This window comes from Rhea pennata, chromosome 2 (assembly GCF_028389875.1).
Source record: "Rhea pennata isolate bPtePen1 chromosome 2, bPtePen1.pri, whole genome shotgun sequence".
NCBI lineage: Eukaryota > Metazoa > Chordata > Aves > Rheiformes > Rheidae > Rhea > Rhea pennata.
Genome location: NC_084664.1, coordinates 108,730,189 through 108,757,848, shown reverse-complemented (window position 1 = coordinate 108,757,848; position 27,660 = coordinate 108,730,189). Strand labels below are relative to the sequence as shown.

Genomic DNA, 27,660 nt, shown 5'->3' with positions numbered 1-27,660 from the left:
TGCCTTTTGCAGAAATCTGCAATATTTTGTTATCTAGTTATGTAAATCATTGCTTCTAAATGTCCATAGTTTTGCATATCTTTAGCTTTACAAGATGTTTAAAAGGTCAATCCCATAGGTAATATAAATAATTGTATTAAAAATAAATAGTATAGCCAGAGAGGGAAAACATTGTGCTTTGTTGTTCATCCATTACAATTTATAATAAAAGTCAGAAAAGTTTTATAAAAAATGATTATTCCAAAAACTGACCTTCAAATTTCATAAATTTTCATATACATTCTGGAAAGTGGATGATTTAGAATGGATTTGTATCAATGGGTCCTAAAGCAGTATAGAGCAAATCTTGTGCTGTTCACATTGCATTTTAAGATCCTGGGAAATAATAACGAGAGAACCATGATTGAAAGCATTCTGGCGCTTAGGCACCTCAGAAGTTGTGCAACAGCCTTGCAAAAATTAAATTCAGCCTGGGTGGGTGTTTACCAGATTTGGACGCGTTTCAGTACACTGCAGGAAGCTGGCCACTTGCTTTGCGATGCCACCGTGAGCTGTTCTCGGTAGCGGGCTCAGGCCTTCATTTGCCTCTGATAAGTAGTCGAGCTAGAGGGAGCATCTAGGGCCTTCAATTTGAAGGTGCATTTCGCTGCTGTTTTTCTGCCACTAGTGTCTTCAGTACGAGGATGCTGTCTTTCAAAGACAGTGTTGCTTACATAAGTGTTTAAAGCAACATGATGGCACTAAAAAAAAAAAAAAAAGAAGAAGCAAAATTCTTGGCACAGGAGCCTGGCAGAATGCAACGCTGGCTGTCAACAGGGCAAATTATCCGTATAGCGATGTACAAATGATAATAGCGTAAGTGGCTCTTAAACTGTGCTAACATACTGACCCTGTAATATTATACATAACTTCTATTTGCTTTGTTTCAAGTCTGTGAATTCATATTGGATGTGACCAATATGAGTTGGTCACGCAAGTGTCTTTTTGGCACAAGAGTGGAAGAGCGAGAAAGAACTTTGGTCGTGTCCAATATGAATTAAAAAAAATATTATATGTACACACACACCCCCACACACACACGTGTGTGTGTATATATGTATATGTGTGTGTGTGTATATATATATATATATATATATATATATATAAAATCATAGGTATAGTGTTAGTGTGTTCACGCACACACACAATTTCCCATGGTTTTTGGCACTTTGTAAGCCCATAGGTGACCCTCCTTGAGGACCGTGTCCTTACCATCTTGTCCTCCTGTTTCCACAGAGGATAAGCACAGCGAGTGGAGACGGCAGACATTATTGCTACCCACACTTTACATGTGCAGTGGACACAGAAAATATCCGTAGAGTGTTCAACGACTGTCGAGACATCATTCAGCGAATGCATCTTCGCCAGTACGAACTCTTGTGAGGGGGATCACCGTGGAACCTGTGGTTTTAAAATCTTTGCTCCTTGCTCTTTCTCTTGATACTACCCCACACAGGGTGGAAGAATATACTATAAAAATGTCAGTCTCTTCACTTTGTTTACTTTAATTATTTAACCTTAAAGCTGATTTGAAGCAAGTCTGGGTTCTTTTCCTCCGCGCTTTCTGGGACTATTTTTGTGCTTTATTTTGACATGCCACTTCTTCGTCATTCCACTAAGCCCTTTGGCTACCTCTGTTCCCTTAGGTTTTGTTTTTTAATTGAACATAACCTGCTAAATTTTTTCCAGCAGGTTAATGTTAGTTCAAACTGGTATGTCAGCTGGATGACACTGAAGTCATTCCTATCCCTCTGTGTGGGTTTCCTTTTTAACATGACATTGAAGAGTACTTGATGGGTGAAAAAGATTAATGCACTTTGTATCAGGTTATTAAATACTGTTGAGGAAGTAGACACACAATGTAGCAGCACCACAATATTTATTACTCTGTCACAGTTTTTAGCATTTCTGAGTTGCAGGTCGACTGATAAAGTGACCTCCTCTTTTAAGCCGTTACTGGCACAGGAAGTAGAGTAGATAATGAGAGGAATAGTGAAGACAAAGCAATTTTTCTGGGGTTTTGGAGCTAAGTGTCTCTGCACACCTCAGGCATTTGAATTACAGCTACTTTTCAGCCTGTTGCAACTAGGCAGAAAATTTACCACCCTCACTTACGTTATTTGTGCTGTCCACAAATGATCCTTTTAGTTCAGATCATTCTTGGACAACAGTCCTCTCCCTATATATATTTTTTTGTTTTACTGCTGGTTTATTATATTGTACAGACTGTAAAATGTAATATTATTTTGTACAACTTTATTGAAGAAAAATACTTGTAGAAGATCTTTGTGCCTTGATTATGGCTGTACCTGTAAAATGAGCTAAGATGTAAGTATGTTTTTGATTGCGCTGTACAGCTTGATGTCAACCTTACCTGCAGCCGTGACTGAAGGTAAGAACTTTATCTGTAGAGTTTAGGGGTTTTTTTCTGGTTTATATAAAAATGCTCTTTAGTATAAAAATTATAAATTATGCAAATTAACCACTTACCTTTCCAAGTAAGGTATTACAGTCACCGGATGTTGCAGCAAACATGCCTTTCTCTTTTGAAGTCTCAGCTTTAAAACATTGGAATTCATTCAAGTGTCCAAATTGCAACCTGGTGTTGTTTTAATGGGAACCAAGGATCTTTTTTTCTTTATATTTAGAAAATATGTTTGGTAATTCTTTGGTCATTCATAGAACTTCACAATTGCACAGACCGATTGTGAATGTGTAATGGCACCATTATATAGAGCTCTTCAATCTTTGTACCAACAGCGGCTTTCATTGTGCAAGTAAATAGCAAGAAAGAAGAAAAAAAGGTGTATAAACCCTTGTGTCTGGCCTAAGAGAATTACAAGATGACATTTTTATTTCTCTTTTAATAAAGAGACACATTAGAAAATTGTTTTATTTTAAATATTGTAGAATCAAAATGTGTGAATATTTCTCAAACTTGAATAATTTATGCAAACGACATTCTCAAAACAAGTTGTGGTACAGTACAATATATAAAAAGCAAGAATTGCTGTAGCAATAAGGCATGTCCTTTTTAGTAACTATAACATTGCTTTATATTTTATACATAGCTGTTTTATGTCTGTGACTATATACTTTTCCTGTGTCCAAGATAACCTGTACAAATGTCTAAAATTACAGTTGCAATAACAGAAACCTAGAGAAGTGTTAGACTACATTACTTTATAGAATGTTTTACCACACCTTAGAACATCTCCATACTTCACTTTAAATTTAGGGAGAGATTAAGATCTAACACATTCCCAACAATGCCATATAAATCAGTGGGTTGATTACCTTCTTACTGTAAGCATTGTTGTTATTTATAAACCCTGATCAGTCATCTTTTAAATTCAGACTACAAATTCAGTACTTGTTTCTATGTGATGATAAATAATCCCATTTTAGATACTGTAATACAACCATTTCCTTTTCTCAGAAATGTGTGTATTTTGATATTTCTATTTTAAATTTAGTCAATCATCAGATATTTCCCAGAAAGTGAAAGGCTGGGTGGAACAAGCCAGTAATACATTAAATTCCCAAATGCAAAGATTCTCTCACTTCCCATGCCAAAAAAAGTAAATACCGCCACCACCCAAATTAATCATGAAATAAAGTCTTTTCTTTAAATACTACCCCCTAGCCCAGGTTAGAGTCCCCAGCCTCTGCAGGAATGTCGTAACATTTGTCCTGGGTGTGGAATTGACCCTCTGTTTTTTTTCTGGGGTAGATGGGGAAAAGAGGTAGGTTTGTCACAGCTTTGCTTAGACTTTGCAAGGAAAGACACTGAGCTCAGACCTTCACATTCTAGTTGCTGCCATCCAGTTGGAGCCCCGTGGCTCAGCTCTGCGGTGTGCTACATCGCTGCTGCTGATAGTCTCCACCCTCCTCACCAAAACTCTAGTGCAGTTCAAAAAGTGACTCTACTACAAAGTTAACAAAACTTGGCGACCCTGCAGGATTCCAAAATAACACACCTTCTTATCCCTTTGCTGTAGGCCGAGGCCCAAGGCATAGGATGCTGTTACTGCAGCTGTATTTGACCTTCCTTCTTGCAGAAGATCAGCAACTGGAGGGCCCCTCACCACACAGATCTCTGGGATGCAATAGGGCCCTCTTTTTTTTAAGCTCATCATAGCACATCTTTTGAGAAATAACAGCATGAAGTGTCACCCTAATTTCTTTTTAAGCAGGTTTCAAGTGTGTTTCAGCAAACTGGATCTGCGAGGCTTCTTCCTGTTGTTTCTGGTAGACAATAACTGCAAATTGTACTCAGTTAACAATTTAATATGTCAGGAACTGGAAGATTTCTTGTCCCAGACTACAGTCCCTTACATATGACATTCTGAAAAGATTAAAAAAATCTGCATCTCAGTGCTGATGCATCTAGCTTCTGCCTGACCCTACCAAACAGAAGTACGACATTAGAAGGGCCATGCAGCAATAAAATGGAGAAACATTTCCAGTTTGCAAGACTGAGCCTCCACCAGGGTAAGACACTAGTGCAGATATGTGATGAGGCTATAGGATTTACATAATGTACAGTTAAACTTTTAATATACATATTTGATACAAAAATTATAGCAGGAAAAGGACTCATTTGATTGTAGAATACAGTATTTTTGTACAGCATGAAACATTCATTTCGGTTATTTATCCTGTAGTAGTCATATCAGCTGTATAGGACTTCTATGGTATGTGTAAATGCAACCTGCCTTCAGACTAGCAATCAAATTAGGTCATTTGCTGGCATGAATATAGTCTGATGTTTGACTGTTCTCAGCTTTGGTATTTCAGTGACTGAATGCAGATGTCTGGCTCTTCATACTGCTTTATGCTTACTGATTAAACGCTGAGCAAAATAAAACGGTGGAGTGAGAAGCTGAAAATGAGCTAGTATCAGGATTACAAGCAGAGCGCCTGCTGCACAGTATATAGTAAAGACTCTGCTCTCGTACGGAAGGAAGCATTTTCGGAGGGAGAAGTCAGTTGGTGTTATGCTACCCTGGAAAAGAAATGAAGACTGTCACTTTGCTGTTACAGTGGTTCTAAATCAGAAGTAACACCACGGCTGTCAGATCTCTTGATTTCTAAATTTTGTATTGGGTGGCAAGGGTTGGGGCCAGTTTCCTAGTACCAGTGCCTTCTTCAGGGGGCTGGCGCATTAGTCCATACCTTGTGGTGCTGGGCACTAACTGGAATATTCACCAGGCTAACATTAGCCCAGAGGCCAATCTTCCCTCTATTCCTTCTAGAGTCAATAGAGAGCTGGGCTCCTCATCTGATCTGCCTTCAAGAGAAGCCTAACTTTAGCTGCTGTAAATCAACCTGGAAGGAGCCTTGCTAGGCTAAAGTTAGGTTTTGTGAATGTGCCCCTTCCTCCTCTCCAAGCCCTCCTTCTACCCAGTCCATGCTGCTAAAACCGTGTTGGCTAATCCAAATTATTAACATGAGCTGAAACAGCAGCATAAGAGACCTTAATTTGGTTTTGGTTTGAATTTGCAATTCAAATTAAAGTTTACAAAACACAGGCTGATTTAAAATGGTAGTGAAGACAATGCAACTGTAATTAGCCAACCTGTTTTGCAGTGAAGATGCACTGTCTAGCATGTGCAGAGAGCATATGTAGTTTGAAGGCAGCTACTCTCAGGAATACGGAATAAACAGAACTACTTTTAACAAGAAATATTAACAGTTGGATAAAATGAATTTAAAATTTTGGGGTTATCTGTGTGATAAACAGCCCATACCCAACAACAGTAAAATACATTAACAATTTTTGTCACAAAAATTGTGGCAAATTTTTGCCACTTTAACAAAGTCACAAATTACTCTGTAAACAGGATTGCAGGTTTTGCTTCTTACTCCGAGTTTTTAAGAGTTCTGTTTTATTTTTGAACTGAGGAGCTAACTGATTTACCTCTAAGGATATACAGAGCACTGGAACTACCTGTGAGAGCATAACCAACACACTGCATACAATGTGAACTGCAAACGAGGAGGCAAACTATTGGCATGTGATAAACGTTTTCACTGTGTAAAGTGGTCAATGCACAAGTTTGAAAACCATGATCACCATGCAGAAGTTGAGATGGATACGGTCTTGTTTTCATAGTTGGTAAATCAACAGAGCAAAACTAGTCTTTCTACTGTTCAGTGCACAATACTGATTATTTTTACAAGTCAATAGTTTACAATGCACCCTCTTTATAAGAAAATGTTAGATGCTTGTACCCATATACTAATTAGATCTTTAACAGCATTGCTTTGTACCACACAGAACATGTGGCTCCCACAGCTGTACTTTATAAAGTGGATGCAGTGTACTGAGTGGGTTGGGTGGGTAGGCATTTTTTTTAATTTTTTGTTTTTACAGGTAGAATCAGTTTTAAAATATAGCTGACTGCCATGTTGATTTATTTATGAAAGTTATCTGACAAAAATAAAAAAAAATAAAACTTACCATGATGAAATTAGGATTGTTTCTATTCCTCCAACTGAATGATGGGACACTGATTTCTGGAATTTTCCCTGCATGCAGCACTTCACAAGCACTATGTGTATGTCCACTGAGAATCAAACGGGGATGAAACCACCATATCAGCTAGAACACAGAATGGCAAAGCCAGAAATCAAGTCATAACTAAAAAAAAAGCTTAACACCAATTTTTTTCTTCTGCCAGAATAAAAAATGGAAGGGAGTGCTAATATTCTTACAGAGTGTTTTGTATAAACTACTGTTTTCCAGTAAACACTTGTTGCCTTTGTAATACTAATCACACTCATTTGACCCTCATCCCAAATACTGGATTTTTTCAGGAGCCATACAGATTAGAACAACAAAAATCAATACCACGTTGTTGGCATCACAAAAGGAAAAATCTTGTTTTTAATAAAGCAATGCTGTTTCTTGTCTAAGGGAGAATTTTATACTGCCAGTCTTGAGTGAACAGATTTCCGCAAAAGAAAGCAAATACTGCCTACTGGATTTACTGGGAATATCTTTGCATTTTCTTGTAGTAATTAACTCAGCAAAAGCAATATTTTTAGAGTGTCAGAGAATAGTGACTTTCTACCAAGTTTGTCCAAATGTACACATTATATAAAGTACAAAATGCTAAATTAGAGACTTGAGAGCACCTGGCCTTACCACCTCTACACAAGCAGAAAAATCAAGGCCATGGTCACAGTGAAAAGCAGAAGCTACTGTGATCAGCTTGTCTCACTGAGCATTTGTCCTTTCCAGTATTTATTTTTTTTCAGCTATAGATATCTACACACACACAGAGAGAGAGAGAGAGAGATACTAAGGTTGCTAAATTAATCAAACCTTTTGTGATGCCTCTTGAGATAGTACATCATACTTTTCTTTAAATAGGATGTTTTTCTCCTCTGGAGGGGCAGCATCTTCTCCACTGCATTCAGCATCACTTTTCCGATAGAGAGGATAATGCTGGGAGAAATTCACAGCAAGGATCAGCTGTTAACAATCCAGCCTTTGCAGAAAGTTAGTAAGTACACCAAAAGCATGTCAACATCTTGTCCCACCCCATCTCCAACACACCTGTAAAAGGATAGGTTCTGAAGCTGGAAGCTTTTCCACATTACTGCACCTTTTCTTGGAATGATTCAGTTTCTGTGAATAAAATCAGTCCATATAAATTATCTTCACCTATGTGTACGGCTGGGATGGGGAAGGGAATTAAACTATAACTAGGGAGGATGTCACTTGCTTTTGAGAAAAGCATTATCAGCACAGAATAAAGTGTTTAAATACAGTGCACTGTGAAAGCTCTTTTGAGATCCTCTGCAATGGATGAAAGGGGGATGCTGTAGATACAGCTCCTCTCTTTCTGAATGCAGAAAGCAATAGCAGAATTTCACTGCACAAATAAGGAAAAAGAGATTTAGGACAGCATAAGAGAGAGAGAGCTGTTACAGTCTGGCAATGTTTCCACTGGGAGATAGTTTCTTGATTGACTGCCCACTCAGTAAATCAAGCTGCCTACCTTGTTTCAATCTGCCTATGAAGAAAGGAATAGGGATGAAATATGAGAGGCAATTGGATTTGATGAAAAAAAAACAAAACAAAAAACTACGATTAAAATCTTATTAAGCTGTCAAGACAAGACTCTAGTAAAATCAGAAAACTACACAAATAGGCTAGTTTGAAGGATATAGAGGAGAAGAATTGCATAAATATAAAGGCAAAGGCGGGGGGTTACAGTGCTTTTCCTGCCATTCCTTGGAATGGAAGAAATGGCAGTCTGTGCAAGGCTAGTTGGTAGCACTAAGAAGAGAATTAGCACCATAAGCACCACAAAATAACACAGTGAACAGTGAAGTAAAAATAATAAAGGGAAAATGAAGAGGAAGAGAGTTTTGCTAACAAGTTACAATACGAATTGAAAGCCGTTTTTTTTCAGATGTGAATCTGTTGTATCCTGACTGTTCCAACAATTCCACTGCAGCAGCCGAGCTGCCAGCTATAATCAGATCTTTAATAAACTCTTACCTGCTGGGAGCAGTTTAGTTTGTGAGAAAGAGCCACAAGCTCTGCCTCTGAAGTACGGCAAATAGCACAGCCATCACCCTCCATGGCTACGCTGTTCACTATGACAAAGCTGAAAAATACAGGGGAGTGGGTAAAGAGAAAGGAAGTGCAGAGGGCAGAGAAGCATTTGCTATTCATGCACACAAATGGGATGATTTTTATTTTATAAAATGCAAGTATTCAGAAGTTGGACATAGCTCAGCAAAACAGCAGAATGTAGCAGCTTCCCAAATCACATGCTATAAATCTATAGAGTATCCATATTGCAGGTTACCATTTCTCTACATCACAGGTTCTTTTATAATTTTTGTTACTTAGGGTGCACAAATATACTTATACAAATATATGTGTGCCAAATATTTCATGTTTACACTTCAAGATTCTTTATAATATTGTAATGAGTACTTAAACTGTATTCTAGTTCACTGCTAGAAGCCCACTAAACCAAATTCTGACAGAAAGGGGAAGTTGCTTCTCCTTAAATGTACATTTTAGACATCAGAGGAAATTCAATTTCTTCTGAACAATTGAAATGCAAAACAGCACTTGGGCACCTGCCCTGAACATACTTTCATACCTTGTTTCTTGGCTTCTGGTCTCTAACAAGGAAAATGGGATTTACTTGTAAAAGAAAAAAAGTTTTCCCAGTAAATTTCAAATTTTGACCTTCTGCCATCAGAATAAGTTATTCCTGTTGTAATCTCTCACTCAGGACTCAACAAATAGACATATTCCCAGCTCAATTCAATATACAGACATAAATGAGTTGAATGCCTCCGTTTAAATTATGGTCAAAACCAAAATAAGTTTAAATTCTCTTATCAAATTAAGTTGCTTTTACATCACTGATTTGTTATAAAATAGTTTATCCAGTAACATTTAATTAATAATGTAGCTCATTTCAGTTAGTGAATATGGTACTACACATAAAATCTGCTGCTGGATGCAAGAATTCTACTGTGCTGTTTTATCAAAGGTGATATAGAAACTTCCCTGATAACTATTTCTGAAATAGTTACCTATATCTGTCTATATCTAAAATGAAATTACATATGTAGGAGACTTCACATCTGCACAGTAAACAATAGTATTATACTGACCGTTCGTGAAGCTCAAAGGTCTCCCTAAAAAACACACTTGTTTAGACCTGTTTATAATGCTTAATGTTTAATTAAGGGAACCAGCTTAAAGTTGTAGCTTTTGAATCATACATTCACATAAAAAATTATAAACTGAGGGCATACATGGCAAACTACAGACTCGCAATGGGTTTTCTCTTCATGTATCTGAGGCAAGTAAGTAAATAAACAAATAAACAGAAAACAAAAGGCTCTTCCACAGATCCACTGTGGCTTTCCCTCATCAAACTACAACACAGTATGTAAAAATAACAACTACAGAAACAGTATCGCCTTTGCTACATTATCAGTGACCGCCAAGGAACAGACAAGCAACTAGAATAAACTCTGTAACAATATCTACTGTAAGCCAAAGTGAGGTTGTGCATTATTATCCCACCCTGTAGCAAAACTTTAGACAAGCTACTGCTATCTTGCCAAATTCCTGAAATAAGAATTAAGTTCTGCAGACTAAAGAAGTCTTTAACATTAATGAAACTCTAACATGTAAGCGTGGAAGAGTTTTGTTTGTTTTTTCTTTACTGAATCACATTTTTCTTTTATGTTTATAGCCATGGGTCATTAGCAGCTGCAAGGAAGTAGAAACACAAACCAGAGAAGTCGATTCCAGTTTCACAGTACTTTTCCATTTAAAAGTATTACAAATTATCTTGTTCAAAGTAACAGCCTCCAGGCTGCATCAAGGTATGTGTTTGTACAGTGTTTCCTTTAACATAGTACAGGCTAGATACAAAGCAAAAACAATTTTAAGAAGCTGTAAGCTAAGAATTCCAATACTATTTCATTAGAAACACCACTTGCAAATCCCATCTTTTATCATTCAGGTCTCCTAGATCAGTAACCACTACTTTGAACATTTTTTATAAAAGAATTACATATACTCACTTTATTCCTTTTCGAGTTATTAGTTTTCCTGAAGTAAAGTTGAAAACCTTTTCAAATCGTTTTACCTTGTAAGTGGTCATTCTGTGTGACAGAATAAAAATACAACTGAGGTAAAAAACTGGCATAAATAATTTGACATAGTTTTATATTTTTAAGATCATTCTCACAGCTTACCACTCCATTATCTAGATCACATATTCAAGATTAGATTTGCCAAACACACAGAGATGCTCTGCCACTGATACTGTATTCTGTGCAAGCACAACCATCCTTTAGAAGAGCAAGGGCACTTACCCTTTTCCACGCTGTTAACAGGAGAAAGGGAATATACTTAAGCTAACTACTTACCAGCCACTGAAGCCCAACAGAAGAAAAAGCAGCCTCAAGACTTCTCTGCGAATGCAGAGCAACCTGCTCTGAACTTCACAATGTGCTCAAAGCAGCACCGAGTCTGAAAACAGTTCTACAGTATAATCCTAAAGTGCATTGTCCACAGATCAATACACTTAAAGATCTTGGTCTAAGTTACAATCCCTTCCAACTTGGTTATGATCAAAAATATTCTGCATAAACACACAGAAAGTCACTGAGAAACAAAACAGTTACTGCATGTATGCATGCTGACACTTCAATCGTGATGCTTGCCTATTCCTTTCGCTGACAAGACTTACTCGTAATGAAATCCAATGTCATGATTTCCAACGATAACCACTAACTCAGTAGGAACTGGATGTCTAAACATTTTTCGAAATCTCCTGACATCATCTGCCCATGCCTGCAGGAAAATACAGAAATGAACACTGCTCCACAATACTGTAAGAGAATCATAAATATGTAATACAGAAGCGCACGCTCAGCGAGATGGTCGCATTTTAAAACTAGGTGTTGGGGGAAAAGTGCTAAGGTACTACCAAAAATAAAGGAACGTCACATCATTTCAACTGGTATATAACATCCTAGAAGCTTCTTTCAGCAAGACAACCATAGTAATACTAAATAAATCATTGCATACCTAGTCTGCCTTATTTTACCATCCATTTCCTTCAAAAAATCCTCTTTTTTGAAATAAATAGCTGTGTATGTCGTACCTGAGGTGAGCTCCATTTTCCTTCATCAAAGACATCTCCCAGAATAAAAACAATATCTGGCTGCAGTAACCACAAAGCAGTTTGGAAAGATCTCTCCATCTGCCATTCCCTACGGGGAAAATATACATCCAGTCATCACTGCCTAACTTCTGCATCCTCGACTCTGAACGCACAAACACAGCCTGGCAGGAAAGTGAAGCTAGCTCCTACCTACTCAAAGTGCTAATACGAAACCCAATTTAAATACTTGGCAAGGAACTTAAAATGCAGTAGGTGCTTCCAAACTCACCACAGAACACTTAGGACCAACTCGCACAAGAAGTAATACCAGTTTATTCGTTACAGGTTCATTAATCACTGTTCTCGTCAATTGCTGAATTACTGCACGGATTTTACTATGTTACTGTTTCTTCAACAAAACTTTATGATGATCATGTCATGGCATGTTACTAGTATAAATTAGTACTTTCTTGCAGCATTTTGCTTCTTTGAGGATTAACAGAAACAACATGGCTTCGTGCATTAGGCACAGGATTGGATTATCTTTGTTTTTAAAACTGGTTTTGCCGCTGATTATTCTGCTACAAACTGCTACCAGCTTCCCTGACTCTGCAATTAAAGATATAAACTAGATGGACCTCAAAGTTTTCTGGCTCCTTTTTAAGGCATTTTATAAATCATTTCTACACACTGAAAAAGACTGCTTGTCCTATCTAAAATGCTCAAGCATCTACACCCACAAACTACCTGGATGTTCAATACTGCACTGACTAAATAAGGCCCATTCCTTAATCTTTCAACACTAGTTTATCACCATCAGTCCAAATCCAGATAGGCAAATCAGAGCCAGCATACTTACCTCTTACCAATACCACAGCATTAGTTATAACCATCTGTCCCATTAGCTACTATTAAAAGCTCTAAAAACATGATACAGATCATTCCAAAAACTGAATTATTACCTTCGTAGTTTATCCAGCCAATGTCCTTTGATTTCACCAAGCAGGTGAGTATCAGCTAAAATTATGGCCTTCAGGACTGAAGGAGAAGTCTCTTTGTTACCCACATGATCTCCAGCTTTCACTTCTGGCCAGTGACATTGAAAAATTACCACGTAATAAATTAAAAATTCACAAAATACTAACACTGAGCTTACAAAGCACATAAGTTTTATCAGGAAACAGATCCTCTTCTTCAAAGGAAGAGTCCTCACAGCGCTCGAGCTAGATCGAAACATTGCAGTACCAGCAAAAGAGTCCTTCCCAAAGGCTAAGTTCTCCTCATTGAGATGAAAATGGTAGGGGCTATTCAGAGGATCAAGTTGAGCTTCATATCAGCACAGAAACCCTGCAGAGAAAATACAAAATAAAACATTCACGAGGCCAGTACTCTCTTAAAATGTAAGGCTACCATGCACAGCTGACAGTGTCCCTGAAAGCTTTGGAAATATGTAAAAATGAACTAAAAAGTAAAGCTAGTCTTCTCCTTTGGATAGCTTTAACCCACACAGAAGGCCACACTACTGCACCTGGACTGGCACTCTGTGCTACTACAACCAAGGCAACTAGTTTAAAGCCAGCTAGGACCCGGCTGCCTGATGTCCTTGTGACTACACAGCACAAACTTCATGAGCAGGGGTCAAAGACACAACTCAGCATGGAAGAGCAGCACAAAAAATGAGCGAGGTGGTGGTGTGAGGCAGAGCAAGGAATTGCACTGGGATCCACACCCATCCCAGCCTCTGCAATGCCACACACAATGCACAAGCCACATAACATGACCATACCAAATCAACACTACCACTTCTAAAAAGGCTCATGGCAAGAACCCCCACGAACCAAAAGGAATTTATTATCCCCAAAATAAATTTACTAGAGCTGTCCATGAAGACAGGCCCAGATGCACAGGTAGTTAACCGAGAGTGCTTCATTTCTAACACTGGAACCAAGAAATGTCTAAGCCTTGTAGAGACAGAGAGAGCAATGTAACTGAAGGGAAATGTGGGAAAATAAGCTCTTGTAAGTTGGCAAACAGTTTGTATTTACAGATTTCTTTCTCCCTGGATGGCTCGTAACACAAAGAGGGAACTTACCGCTTTTAAAATGATAATGCTATTACTTATTTTAGGTCACTTTAAAGGCTAATCTGAAATAAGTGTCTCTGCTCTGACAAGCCACAATTTTAACAGAGCTCTTTGACTGTTTCACCTGTTTGCAGGCATCTAACAGACGCTCCTAATTTCTGGCTTAAGGAGAAGCCACAGTTTCACATTTCTGTTTCTTCTACAGTCCTTCACAGAAACATTTCCCGTGGTAAGTGCCCACAAGAAACAAGGATCCCACCTGAAAGGACACGCATACTAGCCTTACATTCAAGAAAAATGCCTTAAGTTTCACCTACAAGCTCTCAAGAATTCATTCAGAAGAGCACCGCATGTCTGAAAGACCTATTTTTAAAGCTACCCAAGTACAATGGACTAACAGTGAGGGAAGAACTAGCAGAAGAGCAGGAAATACGTTACTTCACATGCTCATCAGAAAACTTTTAGAGAAATGTGAGAAGAAAAGGCTTTTCTTTCCCCTCCAAAGACTAGGATTGCTTTTGTGTTTACTAAGTTAATAAAGTTCTAACATAGGACACCAACAATTATTGAACACTTCTGGAAAGTACAGAAAGGAAAAGAAGCACTATTTTTACATTCTAGTAGACAGGAAAAGGCATTTCAAACTGTATTCCCTAATTTTGATAGCTTCAGCTATTGAGTACTATTGCAATGATTAACAACCAGTGTCCATCTGTGCTGCCTAAATCTGTTTATAACTGTGACTACTCACTACCTTTTAAAATTTAGGTACTAGGTATTAGGGGAACTGGGACAAAAATAGAGAACCACATAAAGTTAATATATTTTTAATTATTATTATTTTTCAACTCATTAGAATGCATAGAGCAGTAACAAAACTTGAATTGTTTCACTGTCCCATGCCCCAAGCTCGTTCAATTCACATCTTATGGAAAGCAAAAACTGACATGACATGATTATCTTATTTCTCCAGTCAAACGCCTCCATTTGATAATAGCCACTTATTTTCAAATATGAGCTTCTATTAACAACACTATAAAGTACTTACTCAAGAAAAAGAACCATTAATCTGCATCATGTAACATTTCTAATATGCACGACTTAATGTTAGCACAACTAATACTTAATTGCGGCAACTCAGTTCTATCTAAACTTATTTTTGCAGGAGAAAGCCATAGGCTAGATATAACAATTTCATGATACAGTGGAACTACAAATAAAGCCTAATTTGTTTAATATTAATCTCATCTACATCTCAATCAATCAGTATAATAAAAAACAATAAGATCTTGGTTTTATATCTCATAAGACAAGATTAAAGCAGGAATGTCTGTTCAACATACAGAAACAAGGATAAGAGACAGGAAAATTCATTACTATAAACACGTAACTTCATATGGCCTTGTCCTGCACAAACTGTACCTACCTCAGAATTTGGGAGTAGACTTTGGTAGTCTTAGACAGTTTCTTCCTCTAATAAAATAGTCCTGAATTGAACAGAAAATGCCAGCACGTCACTTAACATGCATTAGGCATGTAAAAACAGAATAAAATCGCAGAACCCTATGACTCTTCTTATTTACCATCTATATGAAGCTTAAAGCAAATTAACTCTGTCATTTTACTATCGACAGCATTAAAGATCAGCCAAAAAACCTCAGATCTTCAGAAGTATGATGATCCCCTCAAACACAAAAAAAGGCTGCTTTTAGTTGAAAAGAAAGAAAAATTTCTTCAAGGCAGAGCTGCCATTTTCAAAAGTCATGATGGGTAACAGAAACATAACCCAACGAACCGAAACCGAACCTGTCATTTCTGCACTCATTCGCTGTCCCAGCGTTCCTGCTCCTAGCGGAGACTGTTCGGGGAGTCGTGCCACAGTTGTAGAAGATGCCAGACGTCTCCTGTCCGCATCCTACGTTTCCAGCTTCCTGACAGCGAAAGGAAAAAAAAAATCACCAAAAGTCAGCCAGGCAGGAGGAGCTGAAAGACAACAACTGCTACTGGCTGCCTGAAACCCCCAGCCGCATTGCTTGCCGCACGCGCGCTGCATCGCAGAGCTGCCGTTCGACACACCGGCGGCGCAGTACGCTGCTATCCAGCCCCGAGCGCAGCGCGTCCCAGGACTGGGCTAGGATCGCCGTCGTCACCGGGGCTCGAGGATCGAAGTTATAAAGAAAGACTGGCAGCTCTTTCTGCTGCTTCTTGCTCTGAACAGGTAGGAGGGGGATGACACCAGACTGACCTCGAAAGTTTTGCAAGTTCACCGTGAAGGTGAGCTCAAGATTAATCACTCGCCATATTCATCACTTCCAACTGTTTGAGCAGAGAACAAACTCTCCAATGGAAAACTGCGACCTTCTGTAGTCTGCAAACCGCTAAACTCTGCCAGGCACAGCAATACCGTAGCCAGTCAAAAAGGAACCCTTCTGCATACTGAAACTAAGGGCAGGGTGAGAAATAAACTCGAACTTTTCCTCATCTACATCTAAGCATCCTGCACAAACCTTTAAAAATCAGCGTGTGGATGGGGACAACTACGTATTTATTTAATAATAAAACCATCACACAAAGATTACACATACTAGAAGTATAAATTTATGCCACAAAACTGTGATAAAAAGTGTTTATGTGATTAACACTCAAAAGAAGTTTGGTGCTTTCTTTCAGCAGCAATATTTATTTTTCTTACTAACGAATGTTCATTTTTGCACTTACAAGACTTCCATCATATACAGTATTCTATTTTCTTCTGCTGAGTTTACTGGCCACACAAACCCGCATCACTGTTTTCTCCCTCTCCTCCATCTTTATTCAGAACATGCTCTACCTTTAATTTGTAAGTGAGCCCAAGAATGAAGCAAGAGAAAAATCATACAGACAGATCTCGTTTGCAGACAGATCGGGAAGCAAGTGGCTCTGGTACTTTATCCTCCCTCTTACTTAGGGACCATGCAACTCTGAAAACCTCCTATGCTTTGAGGTCAATTTATTTATTAACTTACAACTACATGAAACTGTCAAAACAAACAAGGTGGGATGCAAGAGTCCTAAATCTATCACTAACGAGCCAGTATTAGAGCTTTTATTAATCTGAAGAAATTATGCTGGGGCAAAAAGAGTCTTGGATTTATAAACTCTTGACAGGTTGATGAAGTTAAGTTTTCACTTAATTCTCCTGATGTAACGTAACAGAGGTGCCGATTTTCAACTTTCAAACAAATACGAAAATATAGAATTTTTATGAATATACAGATTTTATAAAACTTTAACACAGCCACACTCAAGTTCAAGTTTATAGTCCAAATCTCACAACTTTCCCTCTCTGCAGCTTAAATGTACAACTGGGAGTTGTCTTTTATCTTTCCACACTATACCTCTTTGAGGCAAAGGCTTTGATTTTTCCCTCTCACTTCTACCTTAGCAGTTGCGCTAAGGTAGATCTTTTTCAATACTTTCAATATTTTCAAGATTGCCTCATTCTTCAATCAAATAAGAACTTTTGATGAATTCTTGTTTTGATACTGAAAGACAAGTCTTTGACCCATCTTCTGACTACATTATTTCCATTTCTAAGTCCCTCCTTCAGCCACAGATTTTATCTGTATATCATGATAAAAGATCTCTTAACTGGAGATTTAACTTTCCTTCTCTTATCAAATCACTTTGTAATAATTTATTACTATATTAACCATTGTATTTTCTGTCTGTACTGTCACATTCTTTGGGAATGATTGTCAGATCTATAGATTTATTTTGATTTTATACAGTTCATACAGAAATGGATAAATGGAGAAATTCTTTAATTTAAAATATCAACATGCTTTTATTTTTCAAAAAAAGCCCACTTCCACAAGGCATATATTTAAAGAGAGAGAAAGAAAGAGGGAGGTTTTGAAACTCAGAAGAAGTTACACAAGCCACTGTTTATTTTAAAACTATATAAACAAAAATCAAAGGCATAAAACACAAAAACATTTCAGAATAGCTTGCGATATAGAAATTGTATTACTGAACTCATTATCAAAAAATGGCACTACATAAACCAGGTTAGGTTTCAATGTCACAATAAATATGAAAATTTATGTGGAACATTTACTTGCCATTAAATCAATAGTCACAAAGGTAGTGTTAAAGGAAGTCTATAAATTGCACTTATTTGTTTCAAGCACTTCTCGTACTCATTATTCAGTTTCACAGATTCCTGTACGGCACGCTTTAGATCTTCTATCTCTTCAAAAAAATCCTAAAAAAAAAGTTTCTTTTAAAGACATTCCCAATAAGAGTTAGTCAGCATTTCAGCTGGTCTAGTGTTCAAACACCAAAGACTTTTTTTTTAATATATGACTAAGATGTGCAACCACAGCTAAAGCAAGATGTGACAATTAACCATGACACTACATAATAGTTTAAAACTTTGCATGTCAGGTGCTATGCATGGAAAGCATCAAGTTATTTCTACACACTGAAATAATACAGACTAGTAACAGGTAAGATGAACTGAGATATAAGAGAAGGAGGAAAGGTTGATTTATCAGAAAGCTACAAAATGGCAGTCCAAGATGATAAGGGAATACTGTCATAAACTCATCTGTACAAAAATATGGCAGAAGCCATATATGGCAGAGCTACAAGGAGCTTTCTCCAAGACCAAAGACGCTGTTAATTCAAAAGACATCTGGAACAAGTCAGCAAAGAACTGAAACAACAAAGAGATTTCTACGAAATCTGAAACAAAATAATTGACAAATAGGACAAAATATAGTGACATTTCTCTACAGATGCCAAAGTCAGCCAGTAGTAGATCAACACATCTTGAACTTTGAAGACGTGATGGTTATGAGAGTATTAAAAAGTGACAATAAGCAAGAAGAGAGTTTAGGAGAGTAAATTAAGGATGTTGTTCATAATATTTGACAAACCAAGACAATACTGAAGAGTTCAAATCAGAAAAATTAGTATTATATCTACAGATACAAGCATAGACAACTTTTTTCAGATTTTAAACTGCTTCTAAAGTTAAAAAAAAAAAAAGAAAAAGAAAAAAGGACAATTGCATTATTCCTCCTCCTTAGCCAAGTAGTATTCTTGGACATAAAATTAATGTTTCAAGGAGTCATTCATTTCTTTTTATTTCTTAAAATGTTATAAACTGATATTTCTATACATTTTGCTTTATAACAGCATATATTCAGCCTAAAGTTAAGTTTCAGTTCAGGCAGAAAAGCTTTACAAAAATCGTCTATTCTTAAACTTGTCCTAAAATAAATTACCTTGTCTAATCCAGCTAATTCATTTCTTAGTGCTCTCCTTTCTGTAGACAACTTTTCATTTTCTTTCTTCAGCTTTTTAATCTCCTTCAACAATAGCTCTATATTCAAATAAAAAAATATATATATCTTCAACCATTACAGTCAACCTCCCCCTCATATGAATCATATTACAGCTAAAGAGCTGCCTACGTTTTGTGGTATTAGAAAATTATGGTTCATCTTTTTAAAGTACTTTTTCTTAAAGTGATTTATCCTTAAGAATTGGCCCAGCACATTCCTAGCTACTAGGAAAGATGATATTATCTGTCAGTCGGATATTTCCACATACTCTGAGAGGTTGGGAATATTCAACTTCAGAAGTCACAAAACATACATCACAAGGTTTGATCACCTTTTTCTGACCTATGGGAGGGTCATACAATCCATTACTGGCCGCACATGTTCTGAAATTATCTCCATTACATGAGCTATGAAACAAATTTGCAATGCTTTGAAGTCAAACAGGATTAGGGGGAATAAGGATAAGGAACTTTATCCTGTGGACTAATTTATGTGAGGAAGAGCACGTTCAAACCAATATTGTCTGTATTTGTCCAACAGCTTTGTAACAAAAGTTTAAGGAGTACTTTAAAGCTAAAAACAGGTTCTCCCGTGAATCAGTGTCCAAAAACCAAAGAACGGAGCAACAAACACTATTACCAACAGATTTGTATAGATGTAGTTTAACAGAATAAATGATAAAATACTATAGAATACAGCCATGATTTCACTGACATACCAGTTTAAGAAAAATAGAAAAGCAGCAAAGACTTGTTTTTATCACTAAAATAAATGTATGATTATGAGGTACTATTTTTACACAACAATTTTTCAGAAATGAAAAACAGTTCAGATACTGCAGGTTGAAGTGGAAGAAACGGCCTGGAGCACAACCTTGTATCAGAAATGAAATGCATCCTCTCTGGTGGGCATACTGGAAGGAACAGCAGCATCAGAACTATGTGTACCATTACCTAAATATTTACTGCAACACGATTCCTTCTTTTTATACATGCATCTGCAAGATGTTACTTCTCCCTCTGGAGTTTGACTTCTTTTTTCAGAAACAGCTCTAGCCTTCTTAGAAACCTTTTTACATTCCAATTGCTCAATTCTTTGTCTCTGCTCTCGAAGATTATGCTCTAGCTCATGAATTTTAATCTGTCAAGAAACTGGAAAATGTTTAAAATGTACAGAACAAACATAGCTCAACTGAGTATGACTGGAAACATACCCTGAATGCAAATCTAGCACTTTCAATAGCTGACTTACAACTAAATCTATCCAAAAAAGCCTGAAAGAAAAAAAATATTCAGCAAGTCAAATCTTACATACATCAAATATGTTTTTTAAAAATCCATTACTGGTATTACACAAGAAAATACAAACGTACATGTACAAATATACTGAAATTTTCCTCACAATAAAGTGTGATTTTATGGCAGCAACTGGCCATAAAAGTTTCTCAGTTATATGAACTGAAAAAAAGTTCATATAATCTCATCATACTGAATATTCAGGAGCAAATGAACGAAACATAAGTTCACAAACTCCTAGGAAGAGACAAATTAGACTGGACAACTGCATAGCAATGCCTGATCCATGCCAAGATGAAGCTGCTTCTTCCAGAAGAAGCTTTTCTATCTTATTGTACCACATCCCACCTTTGCTCCAGTTCTGATGCCACCCTCACTGCACAGCAGCCAACAGATCTTACTTACTGACAGAGAAAACATTTACCTTTTCTTTTTTTGTTAGTTTGCTGCTAGATTTCTGAAATGAAGAGGTTCACTATGCATACAGGAAAATACCAAGGCTGGGGTAAAACAGAGGGAAGATGGTTGGGAATAAGGACTGGTAGGTGAGTAGAAAGAAAAAACAAGGAAAGGGCAGACATACCAGGGAAAATCGCTCAAAATGAGAATCCTATTTGCCGTTTGTCTCAATGGTATGGGAAACAAGAACAAAAATGAGCATGAAAAACACGGTCTGATTTTATAAGCGTAAGAATCAACTTTTCAGTCTACCTAAAAAGTTTGTGTTTAGTTATATGACACTGCCTTCTACAAATTTTACTTACAGTGAGATTTTTAATTGTTTCACTTTGCTCCTGATTTGTCTTGATTTCTTTAATGTAACGTTTCTGGAGATTATTATACATCTGAAGTAGTCTAAAAACAGAAGAAATGCATGAATTGCAACAAAGTATGAAAGCTAAGAAAACAGATACAATAAAATTGTGTATCCATTATGAAGAAAGGCTACAGATATTCCAGAGAGATCACGTGGACAGTGGTTGTATTGAAAAGACTTGTACAGAAATAGTAAGATTGATATGAATGAAGTGTGACTGGAAACGCACGTGAGAGAGACAGAAAGAGACAGCACCTGAAGAAATAGCAGAGCAAGTTAGAAGAAATGCCTGTACTGATAGCAGTCACTCAGAGGACCCTGTTGTTTCTGTCCATGCAGGATGGCCACATCCTGGTGAGGTATCAGCACAAACTCTTTAATGGGAAACCCTACACATTAGCAACAGGAGAGTGGAAACAGGCCTGCAGCATGTCACATATACCATTTTTTCCCTTTTAGAGTAACAGGAATAGCAAGATCACTCCTAAAGGATATTTAAAAAATGTCTGTCTTAAAACTAGCTTCTTGTCACCAGTCAAGAACCCACAAGACATGATAAGGACTCATCAGGCAGCATCCCCAGCCCGCTCTGTTGCGCACAAGAAATCCTGGCCAGATCACCTGGATACATCTCCCTGTTTCTGAGTATACGTGGTAACAGTTTGAGTGAATTAAACATCCAAGAGAATGCACAAAGAGTAGGTAGAATAACTAACCTACAGATTTGTAAATTACTATTACCTTTCCCTTTCATATAATCTTGGCTTTAGTTACACTAATTTCTGTTCTGTTACACTAATTTCCTACAGTATTTCACAGCATTCAACCTACATATATCAGGGCTATAAATGAATGAATAAACACAAATAGACACAAGAGCTAGTGTTCATACCAGGTCATGAGTGCATACGATGAATGGAGTAAGTGACTGAGCACAGGACAGCTTTGTGAAATAACATAAAAATAGATGCTAGAACTAACTGTAGTTAGGTTATCTAATACAACATAATACAAAGCAGGACCAGCACTATATTCGAAGAACAACTCAGACTTCTTCAAGATAGGCTTCTAATTAGGCACTGAATGCAAAGCCTGGGGCTAGAGACCCAGCCTCCTTTAGACATCCACAAAGAGAGTCCAGCACGCTGAAAAACAAACCTCATTGAAAATGTGGCATTCCACAGCCAGGTAAAGAATGCACTAAAAACACGGTGCCTGAATTAACAAAAATAGGGAATGCCTCTATCTATGTGGAATCCACAACCCAAGATTCACCTTCTGGACAGAAAGTTACCTTTGAAAGAACAGAGCCTCATATTTATTTTTAAACCAATGCACAGAAGGATGGACCAGCATAGCTGCCTAGCTCTTAAAAAGTTTTAATATGCATTTTATTAAAATAAAAATGTATCATTTGCATCAAAAACAGTTAAAAATGAGTTTGCTTTTAGCGTTAATTGGCAAACTACAATAAGTAATGCCTTCTAAAATCTATTAGACTAAACCCGTAGAATCACTTGTGTGGCTTATTTTGAAAATAATACTATCACACGAATTATCCATATATACACATAAATATATAAATGTTTAAATTATCTAGCTATCTAGGTATAATTTTTGTTGTAGATATTTGATCTAAAATTTTATTCTTTCCCTTTCTCTTCCTCAGTAAATTCCTTAGCTCCCTCAATTTTGCTCATTTAAAGATGTAAAACAGGAATCCATTTTGTTAAGATTTAGTACTTCCTTTCAAAACTGAAAGAAAACCATTTTCCTTTATGTAACACAGTAAGAGTATTCTAAGCTCTTTCAAAGGCTGAAAGCAGCTTCCATAGCAGAGTTAATAAAAATTCAACTGATTTATCACAAACACCATTCCTACCCTATGGAAGTGTGAACACGCTTCATTAATTCTGTGAAGAAGCAGTTTGCTAGGACTCACCTGACATTCTCACTCTCTAGATTGAGATCCTTGTTGTGTCCACCCTTATGCCATAAGTAGGAGTCTGTTTGAACCTGAACACTTAATTGAAATAAACATAGCAGTTTAATGAAACTAGATTTTACAATTTTAATTGTAATCATATAAAACAACCAAAAAAAGCCTAAATTACCTTTCACTTTGATTTTACAATAGAAATTTCCATGATAAATGCATCAAAACCTAGACTTGGAAAATCTGCAAACAGGTATTTGAAACTTGTCAGGAAGCTTTTCAAAGCACTAGAGCTATAGTTTTCGGGTCCTCAAGGTCACAGCTTCTGAATCTTTTAAACAGTATTGATACAATTGAACTATCTTACTACTGTTCCTTACCGATATAATCTAAAACTCTTTACAGACAGAGATGGCACATTGGTAAAGCAGAAGTATCCTTAGTAGATACTAAAACTGTTCATTCTACTACAACAGTGAATTTTATTCAAGTTGCCCCAGTCATGCTTTGTGCTTTTACATCAGTGTCTCCAGTATCACTCATTCCCACCACCCTGTTCACAGACAGCCATTCAAAATAAGCAGATAAGGCCTAATTCATTCAGAAGGAAAACAAAAACAAAGTACAAGTGCTAAAGCACTGCGCTTCTTTTGCTACAAAAAAAAAGAAAAAAAAACAGTTTGACAGTAATTCTTACTCTCTGCTTGTGACACAGTCATGCATTAACTGCTGCAGATGCAGTTTCTCTTGGAACAGAGCCAAATTCTTTTCTAGCTCTTTATTTTTTATGCGCAGTTTTTTCAACTTCTTGAGCAACTGTTCATTTTCATCATTAAGCTGAAAAGCAAGAGAATATAAAAATAAAATCATGTAAAACTTTCAAATCAGATGTTAATGGGACTGTTAACATTTCAAAATCAAATTCACAAATTCACTAAGTTTATCTTGAACTTTATATATGTACACAGCAAAATGGCAGAGAAAGTGACTGGCTCTATTTCAGTCTGACTAAAGCTGAAAAATTAATCTATTGCCACATCAGCAGAGTTGCTTGCACACACATTTGCTGAACCTAGCACAGTAGCATATAGTCAGGCCTATCACTTCATCTGTGACCCACACACAACTATTGTGCGTTAGTCTAAAGGGTTAATATCTAAATTCAGTATCCATTTCAAATACGCAAAACTGATGCTGTCAACCGATGCCCTGTCAGCTGAAGGAAGAATAGTGACACAAAACAACGTGCTTTAAGCCGGTCCCTAAAGACAAACCCGGGCAGTGCCAGGCCGAGGGCTGCCCTGCAGGCATCCCGGCGATTTCTACCAGACCGGGGCAGGGAGGAAGGGCCTTCCGCGGGACTCCCAAGAGCTGGGGCGTTCAGGCACCGTGGCAAGGGGCGGACGGCACAGCCTCCCCATCCCGGACAGGGGCGACGGAGGGCTCCAGGCGCGCCCCCAGCACCGCAGGCTGCCGCTGCCGCCCAGGGCCCCACTCACTTGGAGGCACCTGTGCAACGGGGGCAGCGCCATGAGACTAGGAGCGCCGCCACAGGCGGGCTGCCCAGGGAGGGAGCGACGCCGGGAAAGGGGCGAAGCCTCGGACCTTCAAGGTCGCTAAAGGGACGGCGACAGGACCAGGACCAGGACCAGGCCCCACGGCCCGCCGCCGCCCGCCTTCAAACGCCGCCGCGCTGGGACCGCGCTATGGAAGGCCCCACGTAGCTGCCCCACCGCTGCCTGCACCGCGGCTCGAGCAGGCACCTCGGCCACCAAACCCGACGGCACACGCTGCGAACGGCGTGTGACGTCACAGCCACGCGCCCGTGCCCAATGAGGGCCCCAGCCCCCCCCTCCCGTCGCCCGGCCCGGCCCCGCCTCCTCTGCCGCGTCCTCCCCGCCCGCGAGGGCCAACGCGGCCCTAGCGCCTCCCTCACGGGCCGCGTCCGGAGGCGGCAGCGGCTTCACCCCTCCTGGCCGGAGATCGGCTCTCGCCGGCCGCCCGGCACCTCTTCCGACCCGGGGCATTTCGTAGGGGGCCCGAACCGCATGGTGGCAGCAGGAGCGGCTCCAGGTGCTCTGGAATTAGATTTACCGTAGCTGTGAGCCCCAGGCCCTGGAGCAGGCAAAAACGCCCAGTCGCTGCTCACTCCTTAAAAAAAAAAAAAAAAGAAGAAAAAAGAAAAAGAAAAAAAGAAAACTCCTTAGTTTTATTTACAACTTTATTTACCACAATTAACAATAATAATTATATCAAGTGTGTGGGATTGAAAATACAGCCAGTTACTGATTTAGATGGGCAGATACGTACATCCATACACAAAATTATACCTCTATGAAAACACACTCTGCATCTCCCCCCCCCATCACAACAGAAGCCACTGTACAGACTTTTCAAGTAATACCACCAACGCAGGAGTATGGTAGAGGTATGGATGCCTGACAATGCACTGTTTGGGCCCTTAGTATTTTGGTTCTTGATCCTAGTGTTACTTGGTACTTTAGTATTTATGTTTTGGACTGCATACCTGCATGTGGCAGACCAGGCAGGAGGGGACAACAGGGGTGGATGCAAGTGTTTCCACTCTGCAGACAGACAGACCGCCTTACAGGTACGCCTCAACAGAAGGCACTCTCCAAACACAGCGAGATTCACCCATCACAGCGAGGCTGACTCCCGGCAGTGTTTACCTGCTGCTGCTCTCAGTTGAGCTTCTTACTGATAGTCTTTCCTAATTCTCTAAGAGTCTAACTCCTTCACAGACTTGCCAAGTACTTTTTGTTCTTCTTCTTTTGCATAAAATGTTGCCAGATCCCACCTGCCCCTCTATCCTGATGTATGGCCTACCTGATCACAGGGCCTGGCAGTTTGCAAGGAACCATTCGGATCCGAGTAGAGACAGGAAGATGACAGCAGTACACTACTGCCCGCTGTAGGCCTACAGCTGACCTAAAACACACTGATGGACAAGTTGGTCTCACTGGCTCCACGTTAGGCTGCAACGGGGAACTGTGAATATTTTGGGGATAAGCCAGATGGCCCACACCCCTAGCCGCAGGGTGCTGTCCCAGCCTCCCTCCTCCTCCACAATCCCGGATCAGCCGAGCACGGAGCCAATCCCTTGCACCTGGCTCAAGGGTCATGGTGCAAGGTAAAAGTCATTATGCTGTCCAGATGCAAGAGTCAGGCATGAGCTGTGGGCCAGGTGACAGCCTAGGTGTGCATGGGAAGGAATGACATGCCAATGCTGTAATTACTGCCAAGCCTCTACCTGTGAAGATTTCTTTCTTTCCATAATTCCAGAAGCTGCTATACAATACTACTAATCATTGCAGCCCATGACAGACAAATACTTTGTCCCTAAATGGCACAGCAACAAAACTGGCACTTCAATGAGCAACTAACATAGAATCATAGAATCACAAATCATAGAATCACAAATCATAGAATCAGTAAGGTTGGAAGGGACCTCTGGAGATCATCTAGTTCAACTCCCCTGCTCAAGCAGGGTCACCTAGAGCATGTTAGACAGGGTTGCATCCAGGTGGCCCTTGAAGATCTCTAGAGAAGGAGACTCCACAACCTCCCTGGGCAATCTGGTCCAGTGCTCCACCACTCTCACAGTGAAGAAATTCCCCCTCAACATTCAGGCGGAACTTCCTGTGGTTCAGTTTTTGAGTTTTTGCCCATTGCCTCTTGTCCTGTCACATGGGGCAACTGAAAAGAGTTTGTCCCCGTCCCCTTGACACCCTCCCTTCAGGTACTTATACTCGTTGATAAGATCCCCCCTCAGTCTTCTCCAGGCTACAGAGGCCCAGCTCTCACAGCCGTTCCTCATAGCGCAGATGCTCCAGCCCTCTGATCATCTTCGTAGCCCTACGCTGGACTCTCTCCAGTAGCTCCATGTCTCTCTTGTATTGGGGAGCTCAGAACAGGATGCAGTACGCAATATGAGGCCACACCAGGGCTGAGGAGAGGGGCAGGATCACCTCCCTTGACCTGCTGGCAACACTCTTCCTAATGCACCCCAGGGCATTGGCTTTCTTGGCCACAAGGGCGCATTGCTGCCTCGTGGTCAATTTGTCATCCAGCAGCACTCCCAGGTCCTTCTCTGCAGAGATGCTCTCCAGCAGGTCAGCCCCCAGCTTGTACTGGTGCCTAGGGTTATTCCTCCCTAGGTGCAAGACTCTGCACTTGCCCTTGTTGAACCTCAGGAGGTTCCTCTCTGCCCAGCTCTCCAGCCTGTCCAGGTCTCTCTGAATGGCAGCACAGCCCTCAGCTGTATCAGCCACTCCTCCCAGCTTGCTATCTCAGCAAGTGTGCTGAGGAGGCACTCTGTCCCCTCATCGAGGTCACTGATGAATAGGTTGAACAAGACTTCACCCAGTACTGACCCCCGGGGGACACCACTAGACTCTGCACAGCTGATCACAACCCTCTGATCTCTGCCTTTCAGCCAGTGCTCAACCCACCTCACTGTCCACTTGT

At 39.2% G+C, this 27,660-nt stretch overlaps 3 protein-coding genes across 5 annotated transcripts in view; 1 reads left to right on the top strand and 2 right to left on the bottom strand.

Moving 5' to 3' along the window:
- The window catches only part of GNAL (G protein subunit alpha L), a 198,737-nt gene extending 192,222 nt beyond the window's left edge, over window positions 1-6,515 (top strand). For both annotated transcript variants that reach the window (XM_062570112.1, XM_062570113.1), the window contains one exon: window positions 1,276-6,515. In XM_062570112.1, the coding sequence (XP_062426096.1) occupies window positions 1,276-1,422 (147 nt within the window). In that variant the 3' untranslated portion in view covers window positions 1,423-6,515. The remainder of the gene's footprint in view (window positions 1-1,275) is intronic.
- Window positions 4,784-13,029, bottom strand: MPPE1 (metallophosphoesterase 1). Its single transcript, XM_062570114.1, has 9 exons — window positions 12,671-13,029; window positions 11,709-11,817; window positions 11,292-11,395; window positions 10,621-10,701; window positions 8,558-8,666; window positions 7,607-7,678; window positions 7,373-7,495; window positions 6,506-6,646; window positions 4,784-5,047 (listed from the first exon to the last, which is right to left on the bottom strand). Exons 1-9 carry the CDS (start codon window positions 12,943-12,945, stop codon window positions 4,865-4,867), a joined length of 1,197 nt encoding a protein of 398 aa, XP_062426098.1. The 5' UTR covers window positions 12,946-13,029; the 3' UTR covers window positions 4,784-4,864.
- Window positions 12,948-24,850, bottom strand: LOC134137306 (centrosomal protein of 290 kDa-like). 2 transcript variants are annotated; one of them, XM_062570115.1, is made up of 7 exons: window positions 24,672-24,850; window positions 23,870-24,009; window positions 23,179-23,259; window positions 21,184-21,274; window positions 20,078-20,264; window positions 19,065-19,162; window positions 17,759-18,037 (listed from the first exon to the last, which is right to left on the bottom strand). In XM_062570115.1, the coding sequence occupies exons 1-7, from the start codon at window positions 24,702-24,704 to the stop codon at window positions 17,909-17,911; spliced, it is 759 nt and encodes a 252-aa protein (XP_062426099.1). In that variant the 5' UTR covers window positions 24,705-24,850; the 3' UTR covers window positions 17,759-17,908. The 2 variants fall into 2 exon arrangements, with proteins under 2 accessions (XP_062426100.1, XP_062426099.1); XM_062570116.1 differs by lacking the exons at window positions 17,759-18,037; window positions 19,065-19,162; window positions 20,078-20,264 and adding exons at window positions 12,948-13,055; window positions 15,598-15,722.
- Between the last annotated feature and the right edge of the window lie 2,810 nt (window positions 24,851-27,660).

Bases quoted from the DNA above. Each gene is read 5' to 3' on its own strand.
- MPPE1 (XM_062570114.1), bottom strand. From the start codon at position 12,945: ATGTTTCGATCTAGCTCGAGCGCTGTGAGGACTCTTCCTTTGAAGAAG. The intron at 11,396-11,708 runs GTACGACATACA...ATTTTCCTGCAG, and splicing joins GAAAATGGAGCTCACCTCAG to GCATGGGCAGATGATGTCAG. The intron at 5,048-6,505 runs GTAAGTTTTATT...TTTCTTTTCCAG, and splicing joins ACAATCCTAATTTCATCATG to GGTAGCATAACACCAACTGA.
- LOC134137306 (XM_062570115.1), bottom strand. From the start codon at position 24,704: ATGGCGCTGCCCCCGTTGCACAGGTGCCTCCAA. The intron at 21,275-23,178 runs GTGAGTCCTAGC...TTCTGTTTTTAG, and splicing joins CTAGAGAGTGAGAATGTCAG to ACTACTTCAGATGTATAATA. The intron at 19,163-20,077 runs GTAATGGTACAC...ATTTGAATATAG, and splicing joins GTGTTGCAGTAAATATTTAG to AGCTATTGTTGAAGGAGATT.